This window comes from Acanthaster planci, linkage group LG05 (assembly GCF_054643075.1).
Source record: "Acanthaster planci isolate LZ-2023a linkage group LG05, COTS_SCS, whole genome shotgun sequence".
Lineage (NCBI taxonomy): Eukaryota > Metazoa > Echinodermata > Asteroidea > Valvatida > Acanthasteridae > Acanthaster > Acanthaster planci.
This window is the reverse complement of record NC_141781.1, coordinates 1,267,790-1,293,345: the sequence shown is the minus strand read 5'-3', so window position 1 is coordinate 1,293,345 and position 25,556 is coordinate 1,267,790. Positions and strand designations below refer to the sequence as shown.

Genomic DNA, 25,556 nt, shown 5'->3' with positions numbered 1-25,556 from the left:
CAAAACTGTTCCTACAAAAACTCCCAGTTGTATATATCATTTTGAAACTCCTGAAATAAACCAGTTTTTGTCCAGTGACAATCCCTGTTCATTTCATAAAGGTATAAAAAACAACATTCATTGATAAAAATAAATAAAACATACACAAAAAGCAAAAAAATCCTTTGATGTGGTGCTAGAAGGTGCTTTCATGTATGAGAAAGTCAACAACCATTGTGCTTGGTAATCATACTCAACATTTAAGAATTCGGTTTGTTAAAGTAAAGTATAGTTAGAGCAATTTCAAGTCAAAGACCAAAAAATACATTACCCAAAAATGTCATGTCTGTCTGTTCATAATAATACGGTATCTAATTTGGTCCATACTGTAGCTATTTTTTCGTATGTTCCTCTTTTACACACCTCATACTCATTGATAAGTTGCCTGTCATGCAAACGCAGCGATGACCTCCCTAAAATCTTCTCGTCTCCATCGTCATACACTGCCAGAAACACAAGTATCAGAGACAAACATTCAGCAAGCCCTGTGCTCAAAGAAGCACTTCACTTTTGGACCTTTTTATAAATAAAAGACAAAAATAATGCATGCAATGCACGCAAAGAAGTACTCATAGGACAGTAGTGTGAATTTTTTAGTAAAGAATGCTTTAAATTTGCTCCATGGGGCTTAACTCTACATTTTTTTGTCTCCTCAAGTATGAGAAATGTGTTACTGCACGGTCAAGCCAGTGGGAAGACTGCAACCCATAGGGGAAACTGGCTCTTTTACACTCAAGAATTCTGAAGTTAACAACTGGAACAAACTTGCAGGTTACATTACGTATGGCATGCAAAGACTACAGTCTTCAGGTCAAGGGTGGTCATCCAGGCCAAGGTAGCAACGGTCACTTTGTAGGTGGCCCTGATGTTGCCAGCGGAAAGCCTGAGTGGACAGTCATGGAAGACTCTGGTCTGGGGAGCCACGGTCACAAGAAAGTTTATCTGTCATCCCCTATTTTTGTAGTGAATTCCTTCATTTAGTTTCTTTGGCCCAAGATTGCGGCCAGGTGGTTGTAAATAAAAAGCCAGACTACAGTAGGTAGAACATTATCCTATTCTCCGTAACCCTTGGAGCGTAGCTCGTCCATAAAAGGCCTAGCGTGGACAATACACACACATTCTCTTCCCACAACTGTGCCGAGGCTACGAGGTCAAATACGTCAGAGTTTCATCTTTCATGGCAGCTTGGGCTTTGAAAACTGGCTCTAACAGCTGACGGGTCCCGTAGCCGAGAAGCTACCTAGTCTACAGTTTGATGGTAATATTCATTTTATAAGCTCAGCAGGTTACGAGCAGTCCTTATTTAATTTTGATTAGGCCTCGGCAGCAGCAGGCCAGTCTTTATTTCAACTCGGCAGTTGCGAGTTATTTTGATCCAAAGGTTCAATAAAAAAATTTGCTTTCACTATAGTTTAATGCAGACGAGGTTGCAGTACACCAACTACGTGCCCATAGCAAACAGTACAAAATTGGACCGAAATAGCGCCGCCTGTTGACTCTTCATGAGAGGTTGGCCTTCGTTTTTTCACTGGAAACTCAAGAGTATAGCCAGAAGATCACTTTCATTTTAATTTCATGGGGTTAGCCACAAAAAAAAATTTTTTATTCGCCTTTGACGGAAGATACCCCCAAAATATCAGTAAAACTAAGTGCTCATTTTTGAATGTAGCTTCCCGCCTCTATCCAAAATAGGTCTGCAGTTTGGGGCTTTTTGTGAAAGAAATGCCCTGAACTGGAAACTATCAGTCCCGAATTCGGGATTGATAGAAATATTTCTATGATGCCTCCTGATTATGGCCTGTCTCATTGTAAAAATCCCGTGGGATCACAAAATATTAATGAGCTCGGGCGCAGAAATACGACCATTTGGTGGAATGCATCCATGATAGCCTGTTCTTGCATGGAGCATGTGAATTCTGTTCAGGTTAGCTATACTTTGGTAGCTGTGACTTTACAATTCAAACTGGAGGTCGTCTTACCTATAAACCTGCAATTAACTAGCCTACAAACAACTGGATGGCTTGGTCAGCTGATAAGTGTCACAGCATTAAGGAGGTGTTACATCTGAAGCCTGTCTGGAGACTTACCGACAGTGTACATACTGGCATCAGTCAGCTTCGTGATCATACCATCCATCCACTCGTCTGTCACTGGATGTCTGGCCTCAACCACTGCTCCAACCTTACAATTGCAGAAAAAAAGTATTTTTTCAAATAAATTGAGAAACCCCCCTAAGCAGCTGCCCAAGTTTCTTAATTCTGTAACTAAAAAATTAACACTCTACAGCATGCATGCAGAAGAAAATGAATTCAAGATACGTTTCCCATTCATATAAAAATGTCCTGAATGTCATTTGTACACATGAAGTTTCAGCACTTGAGTCAACTTTCCCACCAGGTTTTTCCATAAGACCAGTCATAAACATAATACAAAGGAATGCCTTTTAAGCTTAACCCCCCAAATCTTTCTTCTTATGATTTAAGGATTTGCTTGTTTTAAAAGCATTGCATGTTTGGTTACCTTAAGGTACCCCCTGATATGATTATCAGAAACCACTGTGTCCGCAAAGTCACTGAGGACGCTGATCTGAAACAAGGATACAGTGAAATAATGAGGAAGCTGATCTGAAACAAGGATACAGTGAAATAATGAGGAAGCTGATCTGAAACAAGGATACAGTGAAATAATGAGGAAGCTGATCTGAAACAAGGATACAGTGAAATAATGAGGAAGCTGATCTGAAACAAGGATACAGTGAAATAATGAGGAAGCTGATCTGAAACAAGGATACAGTGAAATAATGAGGAAGCTGATCTGAAACAAGGATACAGTGAAATAATGAGGAAGCTGATCTGAAACAAGGATACAGTGAAATAATGAGGAAGCTGATCTGAAACAAGGATACAGTGAAATAATGAGGAAGCTGATCTGAAACAAGGATACAGTGAAATAATGAGGAAGCTGATCTGAAACAAGGATACAGTGAAATAATGAGGAAGCTGATCTGAAACAAGGATACAGTGAAATAATGAGGAAGCTGATCTGAAACAAGGATACAGTGAAATAATGAGGAAGCTGATCTGAAACAAGGATACAGTGAAATAATGAGGAAGCTGATCTGAAACAAGGATACAGTGAAATAATGAGGAAGCTGATCTGAAACAAGGATACAGTGAAATAATGAGGAAGCTGATCTGAAACAAGGATACAGTGAAATAATGAGGAAGCTGATCTGAAACAAGGATACAGTGAAATAATGAGGAAGCTGATCTGAAACAAGGATACAGTGAAATAATGAGGAAGCTGATCTGAAACAAGGATACAGTGAAATAATGAGGAAGCTGATCTGAAACAAGGATACAGTGAAATAATGAGGAAGCTGATCTGAAACAAGGATACAGTGAAATAATGAGGAAGCTGATCTGAAACAAGGATACAGTGAAATAATGAGGAAGCTGATCTGAAACAAGGATACAGTGAAATAATGAGGAAGCTGATCTGAAACAAGGATACAGTGAAATAATGAGGAAGCTGATCTGAAACAAGGATACAGTGAAATAATGAGGAAGCTGATCTGAAACAAGGATACAGTGAAATAATGAGGAAGCTGATCTGAAACAAGGATACAGTGAAATAATGAGGAAGCTGATCTGAAACAAGGATACAGTGAAATAATGAGGAAGCTGATCTGAAACAAGGATACAGTGAAATAATGAGGAAGCTGATCTGAAACAAGGATACAGTGAAATAATGAGGAAGCTGATCTGAAACAAGGATACAGTGAAATAATGAGGAAGCTGATCTGAAACAAGGATACAGTGAAATAATGAGGAAGCTGATCTGAAACAAGGATACAGTGAAATAATGAGGAAGCTGATCTGAAACAAGGATACAGTGAAATAATGAGGAAGCTGATCTGAAACAAGGATACAGTGAAATAATGAGGAAGCTGATCTGAAACAAGGATACAGTGAAATAATGAGGAAGCTGATCTGAAACAAGGATACAGTGAAATAATGAGGAAGCTGATCTGAAACAAGGATACAGTGAAATAATGAGGAAGCTGATCTGAAACAAGGATACAGTGAAATAATGAGGAAGCTGATCTGAAACAAGGATACAGTGAAATAATGAGGAAGCTGATCTGAAACAAGGATACAGTGAAATAATGAGGAAGCTGATCTGAAACAAGGATACAGTGAAATAATGAGGAAGCTGATCTGAAACAAGGATACAGTGAAATAATGAGGAAGCTGATCTGAAACAAGGATACAGTGAAATAATGAGGAAGCTGATCTGAAACAAGGATACAGTGAAATAATGAGGAAGCTGATCTGAAACAAGGATACAGTGAAATAATGAGGAAGCTGATCTGAAACAAGGATACAGTGAAATAATGAGGAAGCTGATCTGAAACAAGGATACAGTGAAATAATGAGGAAGCTGATCTGAAACAAGGATACAGTGAAATAATGAGGAAGCTGATCTGAAACAAGGATACAGTGAAATAATGAGGAAGCTGATCTGAAACAAGGATACAGTGAAATAATGAGGAAGCTGATCTGAAACAAGGATACAGTGAAATAATGAGGAAGCTGATCTGAAACAAGGATACAGTGAAATAATGAGGAAGCTGATCTGAAACAAGGATACAGTGAAATAATGAGGAAGCTGATCTGAAACAAGGATACAGTGAAATAATGAGGAAGCTGATCTGAAACAAGGATACAGTGAAATAATGAGGAAGCTGATCTGAAACAAGGATACAGTGAAATAATGAGGAAGCTGATCTGAAACAAGGATACAGTGAAATAATGAGGAAGCTGATCTGAAACAAGGATACAGTGAAATAATGAGGAAGCTGATCTGAAACAAGGATACAGTGAAATAATGAGGAAGCTGATCTGAAACAAGGATACAGTGAAATAATGAGGAAGCTGATCTGAAACAAGGATACAGTGAAATAATGAGGAAGCTGATCTGAAACAAGGATACAGTGAAATGATGTTATCAAAGGGCACAACAAATAGTATGCAGGATATTCCTCCCCCATGGAAATGTGGGTGAGGTCTGCTATTGAATACCCACTCCAACCAGTCCCTAAATAGGCAAATTCCTTTGCATCTGATACAATTCGCTAAATCTTCTGATCAACCGTAGTGCGCCCTCATGTCCCATGACGCATAGCGGAATGGCCGCCATGTACATCCTTCTTTTCCGTTATTAAAACTGTTCGGCCCAAAAGTGGGAAGGATGGGAGGGAGTCGACTGTTTGGGGTAGGTATTCAATAGCAGACCTCACCCACATTTCTGTGGGGGAGGAGTCTTCTCCTTTCAACCTACCCTAAACAGTCACTAAATATGCAGAATAGCACCGAGCCCTTGGAGGGGGGTGCGGCGAGGACGCACCACATAATGAGAATGCCAGAGGAATAAGAAATTGTCCAAACTTATTGTGGACTCACCACATAATGGAGTTGTAATATTGTTCTAGTGGTGGGCCGCTTCGATGAGGAACCCTTCTGCATTGATGTGGCTGATGTTAGGACCGCTCTGCCGTGTGAGGAGTCCTTTTGTAGAACATCGATGAGGTAGCATGTGTTGAAGGTAGATGGGGTATTCCAGCATGCTGCCTTACATATTTCCTCCATTGGTACACCCCTGAAGTAGGCCCAAGATGTGGAAACTGCTCCGATATCATGAGCCCTGAAGAGGCGTTGTGTTTCATTGCCCACAGAGTTCGGCCAATCTGGGTTAGCAAACTTGATGGCTGAAACTGCCCATCTGGCTATAGTGTCTCTGGTTGTAGCTCGGTGAGGTTTTATTGTGGTGATGAAAAGCTGCAAAGTTGTACCTCTGAGTTTTTTGGTTTTGGCTAGGTACCATTTAAGAGTCCTCACTGGGCACCATGGTTTGCCGTCGGGAGTCCCAATGTGTTTGGTAATGTCTGGTACAAAAATGTCAGGAGGATGGAAGGAAACTGATTGGTTCTTGGTGAGAAACCCTAACATTGAATGAGATGAACACCATGACATTCCCATTGGATGTGGCCATCTGAGATGGACAATGCCTTCAGTTGACTACCGCGCCGTGAGGTAGCAACTGCCAGCAGGAATGCCAGTTTCACAGATAAGTTTATCAACGATGCGTCGCTAAGAGGCTCAAATGGAGGATCAGTAAGCAGTTGGAGGAGTTAGTCTCTTAGTTGGGGGATGCTCAAGAAACATCCCCTAGAGTAGATGTTTAGGAGCAGTATTGTCGGACACCGTCGAACCATCTGGAAAGCCATCGTGTACAGCTGCAATGGCTGACCGGTAGTTACGGATAGTTGAAACCTGGAGATCTGATTTGAAAAGGTGCATGAAGAAGTCAGCTACAGAGGTCACAGAAACTTCAGTCGGAGACAAACCTCGCTCTGAGCACCACAAAGTAAAATGTCGTAATCTGGAGTCATAGATGTCACGTGTAGACTGGCATCGACTCTTTGAGGCCATTTCGGCAGCTTCATCAGAAAGTCCTGCTGATCTGAAGGACTGTTTGACAATAGCCAACATGCCAGGTGTGGTGACGTCGGACGAGGGTGAGGCATGCCTGACTTCGGCTGATGTAGCAGATCCAGTCTGTCGGGAAGGATCACCGGTACCCAGATGAGAAGTCTTGTCAAACGAGGGAACCGTGGCTGGCATGGCCAAAAGGGGGCGTTGAGAAGGGAGCGGTAGCGTTCCCTTTCGATCTTGGAGAGAAATGCCGGTATTAGGGATATCGGAGGGAAGGCGTAGGCTGACATCTCTTCCCAATTGATTTGAAGAGAGTTCGTTGCCCAGGCTTGCGGGTGGTAAAACCTGGTGCAGAACACTTGCAGTTGGGCATTCTCTGCTGAGGCAAAAAGATCGATGTTCGCTTTCTCTATTTCGGCCAAGATCTGTTCGACTACACTGGCGTGCAATGTCCACTCCGGGAGACATACCTTTCCCCGAGAGAGAGCATCTGCTATGGAGTTGTGGACACCAGGGATATGAGTGGCCTGGAGGTGGATGCCATAATTCTGGGCCCAAAGGAATATCTGTCTGCGGGGAGAATGTGTGCCTCCCTGGCGATTGATGTATGACACCACTGTGGAGTTGTCCAAGCGGATGAGGACTCGTTTGCCTATGATACTTGGGCGGAAAGCATTCAGTGCATTGAATACGGCCTGAAGTTCCAGTATATTGATGTGATTCCCTTGGAGCTGGAGGTTCCATGTTCCCGATGCTTGAAGCGGTGGTAGGGAGGCTCCCCAGCTCAGATGAGAAGCGTCCGATGTTATAGTTATTTCCGGGTTCACCTTGGGGAAGGGAACTCCGAGAGAAAGGTGCTCCTTCACTAACCACCAATGAAGATGGGGGCGGATGAAGTCTGATATGGGGTTCTGGAAATTGATTGAGTCCCATTTGGGCCTGTAGAGTGCTTAGAGATGAAGTTGCAGTGGGTGCATGTAGAGCCTGCAGAGGGGAATGAGGTCCACCATGCTGGTTATCAAGCCTAGGAGACAGAGCCAGGTGCGGGCCGGAGCAGACCGCTCGGTAGAAAAGACTTTCAAGCAGTCAAGAAGATTGTCGATGCGTTCAGTCGGTAGGATTTTGCCTTGTTGAAGGTCGATGGGTGCCCCTAGATATGTCGGGTATTGAGTTGGGGTTAGATTCGACTTCTCATGGTTGATGATGAAGCCCAGCCAATTTGTGATGTAGTAAGTAAGACAGGTAGAAACCTCTGCTTTGTTGAACGATCTGCTGACGATCAGCCAGTCATCCAGGTACTGGAACAGCATGACATCCCACCTTTGAAAGTGAGCAGCCACAATCTTTGCAACACTCGAGAACACTCTTGGTGAAGTGGAGAGGCTGAAGGAGAGCCATGAATTTGAAGAGGCCCCTGTTGTACAGGAAGCATAGGTATTTGCAGCTTTGAGGGTGAATCAGAATGTGGAGGTAGGCATCTTTCAAGTCTATGGAAGAGGCCCAGCATGGAACCTGTAGAGATTGGGTGACGGACTGAAGGGTCTCCATGCGGAATTTCTTTGGGTGGATAAAGCGGTTTAGAGGTTTGAGGTTGATAATAGGTCGCCAGCTTTTGAGTTCTTTCTTTGGAGTGAGGAAGTATGTTGAGATGAAGCCTTTGTTTGCTTGAGATTTGGGAACAATAACTCTCCTGCCGTGGGGGTCTGAAGGGCCGAGCCCGGCGATCATCAGGACGAGATTGGTGAGGTGGAGCCACCGGTGGAAGGTCACGGAAGCTAAGTTTACGTGTTGTGTCAATACATTTAACTTCAGACTCCATCATCTCCATGAACTTCCCCGTGAAAAGGTCTTTGCCATAAAGAGGAAGATCCTGAAATCTTGACTTGACTCCCTCATAGGGAATGTTCATGGAATCTAAAGCGTTGGATCTATGTGCAGAAGTGGCTAGAACGGAGATCCGAAAGAACTTGAAGGAAGGAAGCATGTGCAGAGGCCTCAGCTGTAGACTGATTGGAAGGCAGGCCTAATATGTGGAGCATATCCTTCTGAAGAAGTCGGAGCTGTGCCTCAGGAGGGCTAAGGTTGGCTGCAGAGGATATCCTCATCTTCAGAGGGCATATCCCGCTCCATCCGGAGTTGATCTGAGAAAGGAGGAACATCATCATGTCTTGTTGGGTGGCCAGTGGCCAGAGCAGGAGGTGGAGATAAGTCAAAGGGGTGAAACCATCAAATGAAGATCGGATCGCCGATGAATGTAGGTTCGGATGCAGATCCGGATGCGGACCCAGGTGTGGATGCGGATCCAGGTGCCGATGTGGGTGCGGATCTGGATTGTGCCAGCAAAGGATCGGATCTGGGGGAGTCGCCGCGGGAGCAGAGGTGGGCTCTAGACAGCTGGCTATAGAAGAAAGCTTCTCCGAGAGCATGCAGACCGCTGACATGATATTGGCCGATGTGTCCTCCTTCTGCAAGGAGTGAGACTTCTTCCGCTTAGACCCCGTAGAAGAAGACAAAGAATGTTTGCCTTTCTTGTGTATGGGTGAACTGGTTGTAGAGCCAGCAGTCGTCGCCTGGTGAATTGGGGCGTCGGAGGCCTGCCCAGGCTGCTGTAAAGATACAGCAGGATGGGGTTGAACCACAGGGGTTGAAGCAGTCTTCTCAGAAAGGCCCAGGAGGAAGCCGAAAGACGGGGTGACATACGGAGATCGAAAACCCCGACGGCTTAGGAGGTCGGTGGGCTCTGTTGTCACGGGTGCCGGTGGTGATGAGCCCGCAAGGCCCGGTATTGTCTCTGCAGGTAGCGCAGGTAGTGTTGTCCCGTGGAGCGTCAGCGTCCTTGTCATGGCCAGGTGCCCCAAATGAAAGTGTGTCTGAAGACAATGGCACCAGGAACGATGCGGCCGGAGTAGATAGCGCTGGCAGCGTGGGCCCACTCCGGCGCATAGTTTGTGAGCCATGCCGATGTCGGGTGTTGCCCATGGTAGCTTGATGTCGACCCGCGTCACCCGTTCGAAATGCTTTGGGACTGGGACACAGAAGTGTTGCGCCCAGGCCCAGTGAGCGGGGGAATCTCAACACCGAGTGCAGCGTCACTCTGCACTGTTGTTGACTGCGATGCTTCGGTGTTACGTTGGGGAACTGAGCATACGGATATCACACGCAGTGTAGCTCAGGCCCTTGAAGCGTGGCGTGGGCTAACCCTGAACTGAACCAAAGATGGTATTGCCAGCAGGGATTAGCCATGAGATCACAAGTTCAGCAAGATGCCACTCGATCCTCCGCAGACCAACTCCTGTCAGTCAATGGGGGAATGTGGGGTCGCGAAATTCGGAACGCTCGCACTTCATCACGAATCCCAACAAACCCAGGGTTGACCCTATGTATCGCTTGGTAGTAGCGGCGTAGAGTCAAGGATCTATAAAACGCACACACGAAAAGAAAAAATATACCACCAAAACAAGAAAATATACACATGAACTCAGAAATATAGAATGTACGTTTATTACAATACATTACGGTTTGATCAGAATGTCACAAAGGTCTGTAGCGAAACGGAAACTCAATAAATTCGAAGATGTCAAAAAGACATGTCCGTTTAGAATCATGCTAAGGAAAAGACGGACGAACATGGCGGCCGTTCTGCTATGTGTCATGGGACATGAGGGCGCACTACGGTTGATCAGAAGATTTAGGGAATTGAATCAGACGCAAACGAATTTGCATATTTAGCGACCGTTTGGGGTGGGTTGAAAGCAGAAGACTCAAATCTGTCGATTGTGGTTTCAATGAGCAACTAACAACTGAAGTTCACACATGAAGGTAGGATGGTTCAAGCACAGAGGAAGGACACAGAAGGAGTTGCAACTCTGGCACTTCAAATTGTTCAGTGATGGTCGCCGCCGAGTCAGAGGAATAATAGAAAACATTCCGAAAATGCCACTACATGTATGTGCTATTTCATCACAAGAAGTGATCATGGAATCTCATAAAATACGCTTTTGTACAAATGCCATAATAAAAATGATTCAAACGAAACACAAAATCTTGTAAACGGCTGGGCTATTTTTTCCCAAAATAATTCCAGAAGAAAGAGTTCATCAAGGGCAGTGACTGCACATGTAGATTTTGAGCACATAGCGTAATGCAAGCAATTAAAGTTGACGCTGTCATGAGATCATACCAAGCACCAATAAAGGCATGAATATTCAATTTCCTATACCTCCGTACACAAAGTTTTAAGGATGTGGCAGTGACCAAAAAGTACAAAGGGGTTTTGTGGTTGTGAAACAGATGGTGCGAAGCAAGCATTTGCTGCGCTCTGGCTATGGACATACCAGGCATGCCAGAAAGCGGTAATTGGCCAGATGTTACAGTCTGGGAGTTCAAACTCTTTCTGTGTCCTTCCTCTATGGTTCAAGACATACTACAGCTAGGATGTAGCTCTTTGTTACAGATTTATAACAATGATGCACGTGTGAAAGAAAGTACATATATCACAGACTGAGTGCAAGGAACTTAATGAAATGTGAATGACAATGCATCAGTAGCAATGAAAATTGTTGACAAAGTTACGAAATAATTGCATACCCAGACCTGGAAAACATGTTGAGCTAAGAAAGTTGAGTTTGTTTAAAAGTACTGTACATGCAAGAAAAAGTTCAGAATTTGTGTATACAATCAGGAAAATAATGTAACGATTACAGCTCACAGTAAAGTTAGCAGACTTGGCTTCTGGTGATAACACACATGTAGGCAACTCACCATGCACCTCACTGACTTCTTGATGTTTATCACGTTGGCGTCACAGAAAGTGCCTCTGTACTTGGCTAGTACATTAGTGCCAACTGGAATAAAAGCCGGTTCTTCTCCACTCAACTGTTTTGACAAGAGAAAAATGTTTTTACAATAGTAAACAGTGGTGAGTGACCTCTAATATTGTGCTGTTCAGAAGCCCCAACTCAGTGACCGTCAAAATTGCACAAATGATCACATCAAACATGTTTGTAAACAAAATTCCATTTCAATGACATCACAGAACTTTGTAAGTTCCATCAGAATCTGGTTGCTACCCATTTTTACGCAATTTACATCTTGGATTGTGGGTGTGTTTGATTAGCTTACATGTGTAAGTCAAACTTACACGAGAGCATTCGTTTAGCCATCACGTGATCTTTGTGTCTGCCCTGGTGTTAGCCACCACTACCCCAGCGGGCAAGTGGGTCTCTGGAGGTTGCCCGAGTGTAATGACATCATGGATGGATTGTTCGAGCATGGACATGATGGAACGTGGCAGGGGCTTGACCTTTTTCCCAGAATGCCTTGGCGAATACACTGCAGCATTTGATTAGCCTCATTTTGAGGCTTCCCTTGCGTGTAACACTCATGTCTTCAGGGAAGCTAATTGAACGCAACCCGTGTACTGCATTGTGGAGTTATTTAAATAAAATGAAGAAAATGATAATCTCCAACTTTAACCCATGTGCCAAGTTTGAAGTTGATATGTCAAGTCTTCCTTAAGTAATGGTGGAAAACCCACATGGCTTGATGGCCAGTCGAATGCTTGGACCACCCAAGCAGGACCCCCCAAGCAAACGGGCAGGTTTTTGCAATAGTGACGATTCTAGAGGTAGCCACAACTGATCAGATGGCACACTGAACGGGACAGAAAACTCATCAACGGCAGCTAGCGACAGTGGATATATGTAGCCATTGTAGATGAATGGCTACAGTGACACTTACAGGTACCACAGAGGATGACCACAGTGGACATTTGGCCACAGTGGAAACATGCCTACAACAGACGCAAGTATTAGAAGACATTGTGGCAAAGCCACTATGTTTGAACGGCCACAAATGTCCACTTCGACCCAGTTGACACAAAGCCATGGTGGACATGGCCACAATATACATCAAATACATGTACAGACAAGCCACTCTATTGCTTGGGCATCCCACCGGGCAACAATATGGTTGACACCTTCACTACTGTGGGGTACCGAGAATTACGTTTTCCAAAATCTGGTATTAAACGTACTGATTTGACTTAAGCCTTCTCCTCTGCTAGAATTTATCTGCCTTTATGCAGCAGCAATGGCCCTTTGGTAGGAATTCAGTACGTGCGTTTACGTAGGTTCAAAAGGGGATACACTGAGCATGCAAAATCAATATGCTGAAATGCTTCGTCTGTGTGGGGGCAACCAAAATGGAAATTATTCTCACCAACTTGACTTTTTCTTGTAGCTGGGGGGACCCTTCATGCTTGTAAGTCATATGCACCTGGTTGCATTTCTCAGCTATCGTCTCAAGGTTCAAATCAAACAGAGCATTATATAACCTCCCCCAGGTGCACATCACATTGGGCCATCTTTCCCTCCACTGAAACAGCATCTGTAGAGCCTCTTTGGCTGGTTTGACATGGTTCTCTCTGATGGCTTTGAGATCTACTTCCAACGTCTCCTCCTCTTGGACATGGCAAGCTATCACCTTCCAGTGGTGCTGGATAAGGGTTGCAATGCGACAAAGCTTTGATAGGGGGATCAGCTCAGTGTTCTCCCTCATTGACTGTTGGGGAAAATAATATAAGAAAACATTAAGTGTGAGGATTATCAAAGTCTTTACCGAGTCAGGTTTTAATCTTGAAGTCATGGACTTTATTCTTGAATTCAGGTAAAAATGCCAAAGCAATTGTAATAATAAGTGGCAGACAAGGCTGACCCCTATAATTGAGAGACTACTCAGATGAAAGATACAACGGGAGTGAGAAACAAATACAGTGGAACGCTGCTGTAATGAACAAGACGGGGTCCACACTAAATGTTCAGTACAGCAGTTGTTCGGTATGGCGATTTTAACTGCCGAACGTTTTGTTGCCATGTTGAATAGCGCCCTCTCTTGTCTAACTGAAGTGCACCCTCTTGTGATACCCTGGATCGCTGTTTTCGTGATGTTTTGCCATTACATTCAAGTTTACGGTTTCTAGAAATGTATCTGTTAATTCTTTTTGTTTTTTTATTTAAACTTGAGTCAAAAAAGTTGATATTATGTTTATCCTAAAAGTCGTGAAACTACTGCTCAGGATTGATCTCTGATGCATGCTGTGGCAAATCTCGGTTGATTTGTGTTTCAGCGGCGCCCTCTTTAGACTACATTGTATTAGTGCAATGCCAATGTGCACGTACGTGCGGTTTTCTTCCGCACCTGATCATGTGGAGTCGGAAAACTAGTGTCTATTCAATACCGTTGACAACAAGTGGCTTTCCCTTTTAATCCTCGGGGAAATAATGGCCACTTTCCAACATAAAAAAACCACAATGTTTTATCATGTTGACGTTTGGGAATTACAAACAGCAACTGAATAGTGTTCGGTAGGTTCTGTGCACAAATTATTGGGAGCCAATGGCGATGTTCGGTACAGCCAAATGTTCAGTATAGCGGTGTTCAGTATAGGGGTGTTCGGTATAGCGGCGTTCCACTGTAGACCAATAGACCATTATACTGATGATGTCACACTGTTTATGTGTTGCATTTCCATATGGTGCTATGTGGACTGTGAGCTCCCATTGGTTCCTTAGAAAAGTGCACATGTTGCCAGAGAGCGATGTCATCAGTACAGAGGTCTATTTTTGTCCCAATCTAAAAATAATAAGTGGCTAGACAGAGCCCAATAACTGAAAGTACTACCTAGATGGAAGAAAAAATGTAAGATAATAACGAGAAGGTGATTGGGTTAAACCTTATCATCATCAAAGAGCCAAAGTATCAATATAAAAATAGCAAGAGACAGGTAAATCCCAATCTCCTAAAAGGAACAAAGTAACCCATGACGCATGTACTTATAAATGTACGTGACAGGCTCACAATAATTACAAAGTGACAATCACACTGTGACAGACTGCATGAAAGTGGACAATCTGAATGCCACTGAAGTACACTGAAAGGTACTTTTCTTAAATATGACCAATGTTCAACAAAGTACACGAAAAATCCTCTCCATTTGTTGACAATATCTCCACCCATAACTTACCGATGGACTCTCAACCTTTAAGTGCTGCTTGTTTAGTAGTACTGAAAAAGGCATGATCGGTTGTTGCTGCTGTAGAATACCTGGGACAGAAGCAGAAGGAAGCAGTGAAAATTCAACCTCCTACAGGTAGTGTTGTTACTGGTGGAGCAACAAGTATTTTACAATTGGCTTGTCCTTCCCCATGGCCAACCTCGTCTCTCCCCCTGGTCTACCTTGTCCCTCCCCATGGCCAACCTCGTCTCTCCCCCTGGTCTACCTTGTCCCTCCCCATGGCCAACCTCGTCTCTCCCCCTGGTCTACCTCGTCTCTCCCCATGGCCAACCTCGTCCCTCCCCATGGCCAACCTCGTCCCTCCCCATGGCCAACCTTGTCCCTCCCCATGGCCAACCTTGTCCCTCCCCATGGCCAACCTCGTCTCTCCCCATGGCCAACCTCGTCTCTCCCCATGGCGTACCTTCAAGCACCATTCAAATGCATGTCACACGTGTGGATTTTACGCGGTGCCTGTTCAGAGTTAAACATGATGCCCTCTATTGTCTGTTGCTGCTATTCGTTGTGCATTTCATCCTCTCATCAAACGTAAACTATCATTGATACTAAATGAAAAAGCAGTCTGGGGTCAAGACTATGTAGCGCGCTCACTAGCACGTCACATACGTCGTGCTTGAAGCTTGCATGTGTCATGGCAGCGGAGCTGCTGCTGGCTTGGGAGGAGCATTTGTCTTACAATTTTTTGTATAAGTTTTATCTGTATCAGTTAGTTTCTTTGTCTTTCATTTCATGAAAATGAAGGCATGATTTTGTAGCTAAAGGCATTTTTACTGCAGACACTTGGAGATAACAGTTTCTGTATGAGTTATTCAAACCCAACCTGCTTCTCTACAGACATTTTATGCCACTTGACCATAGATATATTACATTCTAGTTTTTACTGCTTGTCATATTCAAACAAAAACTTCTCTTACACAGCCGCAAATCATCAAAACCACTTTCAATACTAAAAAAAAAATCCCACCCTAAAACTTTGTCCCAAAAACGTAAAGAAAAAAGAGAATAAAGAAAGAAAGATACCACCCACCTATCCAACGTATTTGTAGGAAGTACAACTATTATTTTGTTTGGACTTATTTGTGAAATAAAGTACACGAACCATACCTGTGGTTACTTTCTTTGATGGTGGTTGTGCGGAATCATTTTCCTCAGTATCTGGTGTTCTCTTCCCTATTGAAGGAAATAATGACTGATATTGGATACTCATTCAACACTTATAAATGGTTAACATTGATTAAACAAAAATTATAGAAATTTAAGGATAATAATTATACAGTTTTGAGGAAACTTTCAAAATTTGCAGAGTGTCTGAATTTATGGAAATCATTCCTGGTCGTCAGACAAATTTTACCGATCATATTCAGAACTTACCCAGTATTTTCTTGCAGCCATTGTCAATGTCAATGAGGCTTTGAAGGACTTCTTGGATATTTGGTCTCTGTGTGTAGTCAGCTTGCCAGCATTTCTTTAGAAGATCACTCATTTGCTGGGGTTCTGGGCAATCATGTGGAATCTCCAAGCGTTCTTTGTTGATAACTACAGCTGTGAGAATCTGCATTGGCATTTTATCAGAATGGGGGGTCTTCCCAGAAATCAGTTCCCACATCACAACACCAAAGGAATAAACATCTGATTTTGTTGTGACCTTGCATGGTTTTCTTGTGCTAGATGGATCACACATCACATCGCCAAAGGCTTCTGGCGCCATCCATGGTGAGGATCCCCTGTTTGTGACTGTGCTGACGGTGTAGTCACACTGCCTGGATATGCCAAAGTCACAGATCTTCAATGTTTCATCACTGGTAACCAGAAAGTTGGGTGACTTGACGTCCCCATGTTGGTACTTCTTTCCATGAATGTACTGTAGAGCCTTAGCCCCATCCTGGGCCCATCTCATCCAACGACTCTGCCTAAACTCTGGCCAGACTTCACGATGTTGACTAATCACATCGTACAAAGAACCTCCCTCCGCATATTCTGTTACGATTAAGTAATTCTCCAGTACTGAAGTGGGCTTCACAACTCCCAAGAACTTGATAATATTGTCATGGTTCATTCTTGCCAGAATCAACACTTCTTCCTCATGGAAGCGCTGGCAGCATTTTGCAGCAACTTTTTGTTTTCTTGACGACTTTTGCCAGGTTGCCCGGTACACTTTATTTCTGCTTCCAGTCGTACTTACTTCAGCATCAAATGAAATGTCTTTTAAGTCAATTATGTTGTAGTTGCTCACTGATGTTTCCATCTGTCACAAAGAAAAGCGTAAGGGCAGGATACATTTAGAAAGGACAAAATTACTGAACTTTATCTTTTCTAAAGGAATAACCCATCTAACTTCTAACAGACAAACTTCTAACATTTGGACATGGCATTGGTATGATAACCCTGGAGGGATATAAATACATGACTACTTGTGAATATATACAGGTGTATTTATGGCATTGTGAATTTATTCATGACCAGACGTGAATATTTTTGCGACATCATTAATTTTTTCCAGTAGCTTGGAGGATATTACAAAATGGTGGGAAGTTGCACTTGGCAGCAACATACAGTATAGGAAGAAGCATGATCCGTTGTAATTGCTGGTTAGTCGGTGATCATGTCAGAAACTTCAAGGAGGGAAACACTGATTGCAATCAAATTCGAGTTTTTAATTACTATAAATCATTACCATAGAGCAAGGAAACATTCATGTATTAGGCCTTACCCTGGTCGAGCTGCACTGTATGAAGATGTACATGTAGGACACTAGGACACATTGTTGAACCTCTCAGGTCATGGAAATTATTTGCAACAAAACACATGACTGGTCATGAATAACATTCATGACATTGCAAAAAAATATTTATGACGTCACAAAAAAATTCATAACGTAACGTCTCACAAATATTCAAAATGAGTCGTGAATAAATTCCTGACATCGCACAAATATTCACGAGTCCACTGGTCAAAACACTTTTACGTTCCTTCGCAGCTACCATGCATAGGTCAAGCTAGGGGTGCAGACCACTAATTCAAGTGAGAATTTTTGACCAGCTCATTAGCATTAAAAGTACCCCCCACAGTATCTTTTGAAAAAGGAGATTGTTTGGCCTCCAAAATGGTGAGATTGTGTAAATCGTTGCCAGGATCAACTCCCTGGGTCTTTGAGCTTTCATATGAGGGCAGAAGGGCTAAAAACTACGGTTGAAAAATGGTCCTAAGTGCCTGAGAAAGTTGAGGGTTGCCACTTGAAAATGGCTGCAATCAGACTTCGGAAAAATCACTTTTTGGGGGGTGATTTTGTTTTGTGGGAATAATTAAAAATGTTAATTGGTTAACCCACAAAAAATTGAAAAGAAATTGAAAGATAAGTGACCAGACAAGAATTTCATTTGTGTTTCAGAAATTTCAGGGATGTTGGCGTGCATGCTATTGGGCCCTGAACGGTGCTGATTTTACACTGTTTTCAATGGGGCTTGAATTAGTGGACTGGACCCCTAGCCCTGGTTGGATGTCAAACACTGGCATGCAGAGCGTATGACTGGGCTGTAACTGTGTTAAAAGGAATAAGAGTAGTATTAACAACGAAAACAAAATCCGTTTTGTCCGGCTCCGCTTCCGGCTCCAAACTTTTCACATAAAAAATTTATGAGATTTCCTACCTTCTGGTTCTGGTCATAGGCCTATTCCATTTTCGCACTTCTTTACTAAGTTAAACATGTAGCTAGCACAGGTACATGTAGCACCCGCCTGCTGTGCACTCGGCTTACTCTGTTGTCATATATATGCATACGTTTATACTAGGCTGAAATTGGCGCGAAATTCGGGCCGGACGCTATTTTTACGGCTGCAACCAATTGTTCACGTAACCGGCTAGAAACTCTACGGAGGCCGATCACGGCATAACAGAAAGAGCCCATAAACGTCCACAAACAAATTACAGAAAAAGGCAATGTTTACATGAATCCTTCGCTGGAATGTATCTCAGCTATGAAACAACGTGAACAACTGAGATTTTTTTTCACCAACAGGAAAAAACAGACCGGAATGTGTACGAAAACACACTAAAGCCTTCGCGGAAAATGGATGAGGGCGGTAGTACAGACAGTACGACGACCCCACAATAATGCCTTCGCGAACCGAATTCGTATTAAGGAAGTTGGTGGCACATGAATTCGGTGGTTTGTAAAGAAGCATGGAATTTAATAGCAGAGATATAAACGCCAAAATGCAAAAATCAAAATCGCTCAATAACATACGCACAGGCCTCAATTCTCAAAACGGCGAATAAGAACTTCTTTAATGACAATTTCGGAACAAGATCAAAGGATTCGGAACAAAACCCTGGGGAGATGTCCACTTAAAGGAATGTGTAGGGGGGACCCCTGGGCACACTTAATTCGCGCCCCGAATGATTCGGCCCACAGGCTGTCTCAGCTCAATTGATTTCAGGAGTCAACGCACCCGATTAGGAACAAAAACGGGGAAAATTGCTTTCTGGTTGGGCTGATGTCAGTTTTCAAACGATTTTGTACCATCCTAGATTTAAAAAAAGTGTGATTTTCTCTAAAGGAATGTGTAGGGGGACTCCTGGGCACACTTAATTAGCGCCCCCAATGATTCGGCCCACAGGCTCGTTTCAAAACAGACATCAGCCCAGAAAGCAATTTTCCCCGTTTTTGTTCCTAATCGGGTGCGTTGACTCCTGAAATCAATATTGTGGCGGTCGTGCCGACCCAACCCCCAGGTCGTCCTCGACCGACGTCAGTGCGGTCTAGTCTGAGGCAGCCAAGGGAGCAAGCCCGTTTTGGGGCAGTCTACTGCCAGGTGCAGCAGGAGAGCAGCACAGGCGCGCACTGGGGTAGAGGACAGCTTGGGACACACGGGCACAACAGACACAAAACGACACGTCTGCCTAAGGTGACTCTGGTTTTATTATTGTTCACACCTCTCCAGGCGCTACTTATGATGCGACCTTCACCAAGGCCCAGGCAATCTCCTAGTCAGATCTTGGTCCTATACAGGTCGTGATCCCTATACATGTGTAAGCTGCGGGCACAACTTGTTTTACATCCACCAAATCCCCCGGTAAGACTACCGCCCCGTGGATGGGGTTCCCCGTATAAACATTGATAAACTCGTCCCCAGATGATTTATATTAAGTCGGAAGATCCCCCGGTAAGTCGCTTAATAACGGTTAGGGCCTGGCAGTTCTCCCCGGTGGGAGCAGTAAAGCCTTAAAACCATACGGCAACTCAACTGACCAGGACGGCGCTGGAACTACTGCGGCACATGAGACTGACTGCCATGTGGTAGTACAGCTAAAAATTCAAATAGCTAAAGACACTTGATCAGACAGTAAAGAGTGGATATTATGAGAGCCGGAAAGAAAAAGACAAGGACATTAAAAAATGCTACAAGAGAACGGAATTAACATGTGAGCAAGAGAAGAGAGAATGCCAATGATCCTCTGAACATGCAGTGTCGCTGGTGCCCTGCAAGGTCGGAACGTGTACCGTGCAGTTTAAGGGCCCGGGGCCCCGCCGGGTTCTTCGCAGGTCCGCAACACCTTCAGGTGATGAAAGGCAACACTAATGTGTCCAGCCAACCATCGGCACCCACTCTCCCGCACATGCGCAATAATCTCAAAATCAAAGAAGAATAAACACTTTAAGGGCGCACCCTCGCGAAAAGGCCCGGAAAATGTCCGCCAAGCTCATTAATAAAAGTTATACACTCACAATATTCTATATTAGAGAGTCCTGAGAACCCTGAAATTGAGGAATTGGAGAAATATGGCACTGAACCTCTGGCCCCGACTTTGGGCTTCCAATTCTGAGCAATTTGGGTGCAGTAGGGTCCGAAAGTGGCACTATTTGGCCGTTTTGCAGAGGGATGTTTTTCAAAATGGTAACTTTTCTGGGCAGGGACATTTTCTTCATTTTAAGGGTAGTCTGCTTCTCGTGAAAATTTCTCAAAAATTCATTTGTTAACCACCCGAAAATTGAAAGGAAAATGAAAGAAGACATGTCGATCATCGTGTTTCTGTGCAACCTGGACACCTGTGAGAGTTGTATTTTTTAAATAATTGCGAAGTGTGGGGATTTATCATTGTTGTGTTTGGGAATTTATTTGCAGTGGTGCACCCCTAAAGGGAGAAGTTAGATATTGACAATACAATTATCGGTGTATTTTAGGATTGGATGGGAGAAATGTTTCTGCCCTAATAACTGTGTGAGATTCATTATCTTTGTCTGTGACAGGGTTTTTACCATCATAATTAATGACTGGAATGTTGGTCTTTTTGTGAGAAGGGTCAATACGTTTAATTTTGTTCCAAATAAGTCTAGTATTAGTTCTCGGCTTAGGGCCTAAGGTCGTTGCAAAATTGTTCCCAGTCTTTTCTTTTTCTTTGATGGTTTTCTTAGCAATAGCACAGGCTCTTTTGTAGTTTATTAGATCAGATGGGAGACTAGTTTTTCTCAGTTTTTTTAAAGCCTCCTTTTTGTTTTGTATAACTTTCTGACATTCGTCATTCCACCAAGTGGTAGGTGGTTTATTTGTGCGACTAGGTTTGGTTTTAGGAACTAGTCATTGCGCAATCAAGTTCATGAATGAAGTTGTCGTATGTAGTATCAATACTGACTGTGCTGTCTGGCCTACTGATAAGACAGTTGCATTCCTTTGCGAATTTGCCCCAATCAGCTTTTTTAAGTGACCACCGAGGTGTAGAGTGGTTAGTGCTTTTATAAATGCGATGATTAATTTCAATAGTGATTGGACAGTGATCGCTCCCCATCGTGTTATTTAGAATGGTCCATTTGCATTTGGAGGCTATGCAAGGGGAGGCAAGGGTAATATCTATACATGAAAGGGAACTGCGTGATGAGTTAACTCTGGTACCTTCTCCAGTGTTATTAGACTAGACCAAGTTATTGTTAGAGATAATATCATCAATAATTTGTCCATTATGATCAAGTTTAGAGCTACCCCATAGTGGGTTGTGACCATTAAAGTCGCCACAAATTATGCAAGGCTTGTCAGTGTTTCCACTGATTTGGTTAAGTGAGTTGACTGTGGAGCAAGGGTTGTAAGCATTGTTATTGATGTTAATTATATTTTTACAGTCATCGTAAATTTCACCTATTTGGAACTTCAGAGGGATATTGGAACCCATTTTGTACTTGAAAGCAACTCCATGTTTTATAATAAAAGCACATCCACCAGAATTTTTTTTGTTTGAGTTGTTTCGGTCATGGCGGTAGACATCGTAGCCACTTAATCTGAAATTATTATTCTCTTTCAACCAAGTTTCTTGAACGCAAATAATGTCTGGTTTCTTGATTGTAGGCCAAGAGTAAATTATGTCTTTTAGTTCCTTTTGGTGAGCCAGAAGGGATTGTGCATTCCATTGTAAGATAAGTAAACCTGTCATCAAAGTGCAAATATTTTGTCTGTTCAGTTTGGGTAGTGGCATCCTTTCTTTGTTTCGAGGGGAGAGTAGTTCTGGGTTGAACAGATCTGCTGACCTTAGTTTTTGTTCTATTTGGGTTGTCACGACTAGTGGATTTTACCTCAGGGGTCGCCATTGGTTGTGTTGCAGGAGTAGATTGGGTGGATGATGCGTTTGGGTTTATTGAGATGTCTGTTTTGATAGCCTTTGCTGCGTCTGCATATGATATTGTAGCGTGCCGCCGACCCTCACACTCGCCAGTGGTGTGCCGTCAGACAGACGCTCAGGATTAGGCCCTCCCGACGAGCGGTTATCAGGAAAACCCGGGACGTACCTCCGTTTGGGAGAAATATACCCCCAGGCACCGCATGAAAGCTGCAGTCACCCACACTTTCTCACCCACTCTGGCTAATCAGTAGAGGCGCTAATAATCCATACCACCAGGGTTTTCTATGTGTGCACTCTGATTTATTCACTCCTACTCAGGTGTATCCTTTCTAGGCGTCTCCTATACAGGTGGCGGGAGACTTGAATGCAATGGAACCAACTCAACACTTGTTATTCCACTCACCAACTCGGCTGCGTACCTGTCTGGTAGCTCCGGCTGCCGCGGGGTCCTAGTGACCCAGGAGTGCGAGTTTGTGAGAGCTAGCTTGCGTGTGTACCAAGACTTGCGAGAGCTGACGTGCAACATGCAGAGCGCGACGTGCAGAACAGGCGCGACATGCAGCGAGCGCTGCCTTATAAACCGCCAGCAACACACGCACTGGCTGCAGCGGCGCGGAGCCACCTCGCCGGGTACCAGCCCTAGACTGGCACTAGGCCAATGTTTCGTTACAATATATTGTATGAAACTTTGATGTTCTGGATGCGTCTTTCTTGTCTCATAGTATTGCACCCTGCATATGCTGAGGAATGTTGCTCCCCACATCTGCAGCATTTAACTTCATCCTTCTGTGTGCAGTGTTCGTATGAGTGAGAGCTGCCACAACGAACACACCTAGGCCTAGTAGCGCTACGACAGTTATTTGCCACATGACAAAGTCGTTGGCAGTTAAAGCAACGGATGACGGGTGGGATGAAAGGCTTGACTCTGAAGTTTTCATATCCTAGTTGGAAGGTTTCAGGGAGGGTGGGAGTGTTAAAAGTTAGGCAGACAGACAGACTTTTCTCCAATTTACCATCTTTTCTGCGCATTAGACGCTTGACTTCTAGGATACCTTGTTTCTTGCAATCTTCTAACATTTCTTTGTCATCTAGTTCAGTGGGGATTCCAGTTATTACACCTTTACTCTGGGTTTCTGATTTTGCAAATTTGGTAGTTATAGTCCATTGATCAAGTTGCGACATGGCTTTGAGTTTTTGGCCTGGGCTGAGATATGACATCTTACAGTAATGCCCCCTTGATTGTTTTTGGTGACGCTTTTCACGAAATTGCGACCTAGGATGTTTAAGGCTTTAGCAATTTTAATCGGGCTAACCTTAGCAAGTTTGATATCAGGGGAATTAATGATGACCAGTGTAGGTTGACTCTTGATGTTCGAGTTCTGAATGAGACGGCGTTTAGGTTGGGGGTTTTGTGGAGGGTCACTATCTGAATCTGTGTAGACGTCACTGTATGTTATGTGCTGTCGTTTACGGCTTTTTGGTTGAGACTCTGTTTCATTTTGGGCTTGACTCATTAATCTATCTAGGGTTGATCGTGATATATCATCATTCTGTTGAAGATTATCATAAGGCCTTTGATTAAATTGTGATAATTGATCCCATGAGATGTCTGATTCCATCTCATCTTCCATTTCGGGGTGGAATCGGCCTAGAAAGGGGAAATCTTAAAGTTTAAAACCTCCTGATAATGAGATATTGCTTACCAGTTGAAGTAGCAAAACAAGAATCTTGAAAAACAAGCAAGAATGCCTAACGAAGGCAGTCACAGGCTGACAGAGATTCAAATTTTCGCGCGCTCTCGAACATCCAATCCTACGTCCGGTCACGGCAAGATCTTCGCGGGCTCTCCTAAACGACTCGCAGTCGCACATGGGGTTTATATACCTAGCAAGAAATGAGACCGAGGGGTACCCCCCCCAACATGTCCAATCCCTATACACATTCCAGACTATTGTTAATTAACACATCCCCCCAAGATGTCAGAAAGGAATTCCCCAGATTCCTGCGAGACAATGACCAACACAAAGCAGGGGGTTCTCTCCGTCTCATACCTTGCTGCATATGTGGATTTATATGCATCGCAAACAAGACGCCTGCGTTGGGCTGAATGTATTGTGTACGTAACAAACCAAGCCGACCGCAGCTGGAGTCAATCACGGCCGTACAACGCCTCTGTTTTTCAGCTTCGAACACGTCTCTGGCTCGTTTCCGTGCTATGATATGATCATATAAATGTACATGTAATGTGGCTGCGACACATGGGCAGGCACGTGCATTTCAAGATCACAGTTTTCAGAAAGTCATATTGCGCCGACAACGTATCACAAGTACGCATAACGGCACAATAGAAGGGCGCTGTTTGGTTTGGGTGAAGTCATAATCACAGCACGGAAATTGTGTGTAAAATTGTTTATGTTTACTCAGGATTTACCTACTGTGTCCTTCCTCCATGCTTAAAGTAACGCTCTTCCATTATATGCGTCCTCATTTCAAATAGTACCCTGTCCTCCGGCCCTAGGCGAGGTTCGACATTTCGGAATCTTATAATTTTATTCCAGCATCCTTTTTCATGCCTCCATCGGTCATGAACCACTATTCGGATACAGTACGCAGAAAATATGGTTGTAACATTAGTGTTCATCTCCTCTTTATTCCTTTTAGTGCAGAAACAACTGCCATTAGTGAGTTCCAACTTTGGTATCAGGACTTGCAATTGTCAATCTGACAATTCCTTGTCTTCTTTTTGAGTATCTGTTGGCGGTTCAGTTGGAAATCACTGGGCAACCGAGAATGCTGCAGGTGCCATCTGTATCACTCCCCACAAATTGTCCATTGTTCTGGGATTCCGGGATGGTAGGTTCCTTCCGATAAATACCAAATTGTCTAAAATATAAGGGGGATGTACGTGTGGCGTGAATTGCAGGTAAAATAAAACAGACGAGAGAGGGGGGGGGGTTGCGGACCCTTTATGGTAAGGGCCTAGAATGAATGAACCAGGAAAGATGCATCATCACATTTCTTTCCCTTCGACAATTATATAATTACACGAAGGTAAGCGTGAAAATAATACCATGATGGATGGAATTAAATTGTTTGAAGTATTCATCAAACTAAAAAATCATGACAGTGTCTCCAAGGAAAAAAAGGGGCATCAATCGTTTCTACTTTGATTTATTCAGGTATCCTTCGGGAATAAACACGTCTGCGTCTCTAATTTATTGTGAAAGTAGCTAGAATAATTGCGAGAACTTCATCGCTGGAAACGATAAAATGTGGGGCCATTATGCCTTTGCATGATTTTAAACGCGATCACTTGAAAACAAAGAGGATGTGAACAACC

At 43.5% G+C, this 25,556-nt stretch overlaps 1 protein-coding gene across 8 annotated transcripts in view; it reads right to left on the bottom strand.

Annotated features, from left to right (window-relative positions):
* The window catches only part of LOC110988267 (uncharacterized), a 30,741-nt gene extending 7,987 nt beyond the window's left edge, over positions 1-22,754 (bottom strand). The window contains exons 1-10 of one of the 8 annotated variants that reach the window (XM_022251610.2): positions 18,258-19,214; positions 17,321-17,380; positions 15,982-16,855; positions 15,715-15,780; positions 14,560-14,639; positions 12,756-13,097; positions 11,298-11,411; positions 2,560-2,625; positions 2,127-2,220; positions 403-482 (exon numbers count right to left, since the gene is read on the bottom strand). In XM_022251610.2, coding sequence (XP_022107302.2) covers positions 403-482; positions 2,127-2,220; positions 2,560-2,625; positions 11,298-11,411; positions 12,756-13,097; positions 14,560-14,639; positions 15,715-15,780; positions 15,982-16,855; positions 17,321-17,353 — 1,749 coding nt within the window. In that variant the 5' untranslated portion in view covers positions 17,354-17,380; positions 18,258-19,214. Of the gene's footprint in view, positions 1-399; positions 952-2,126; positions 2,221-2,559; positions 2,626-11,297; positions 11,412-12,755; positions 13,098-14,559; positions 14,640-15,714; positions 15,781-15,981; positions 16,856-17,320; positions 17,381-18,257; positions 19,215-22,619 lie in introns of those variants that run through there. The other 7 variants (XM_022251614.2, XR_015425186.1, XR_015425185.1 and 4 more) reach the window with 7 other exon arrangements.
* Between the last annotated feature and the right edge of the window lie 2,802 nt (positions 22,755-25,556).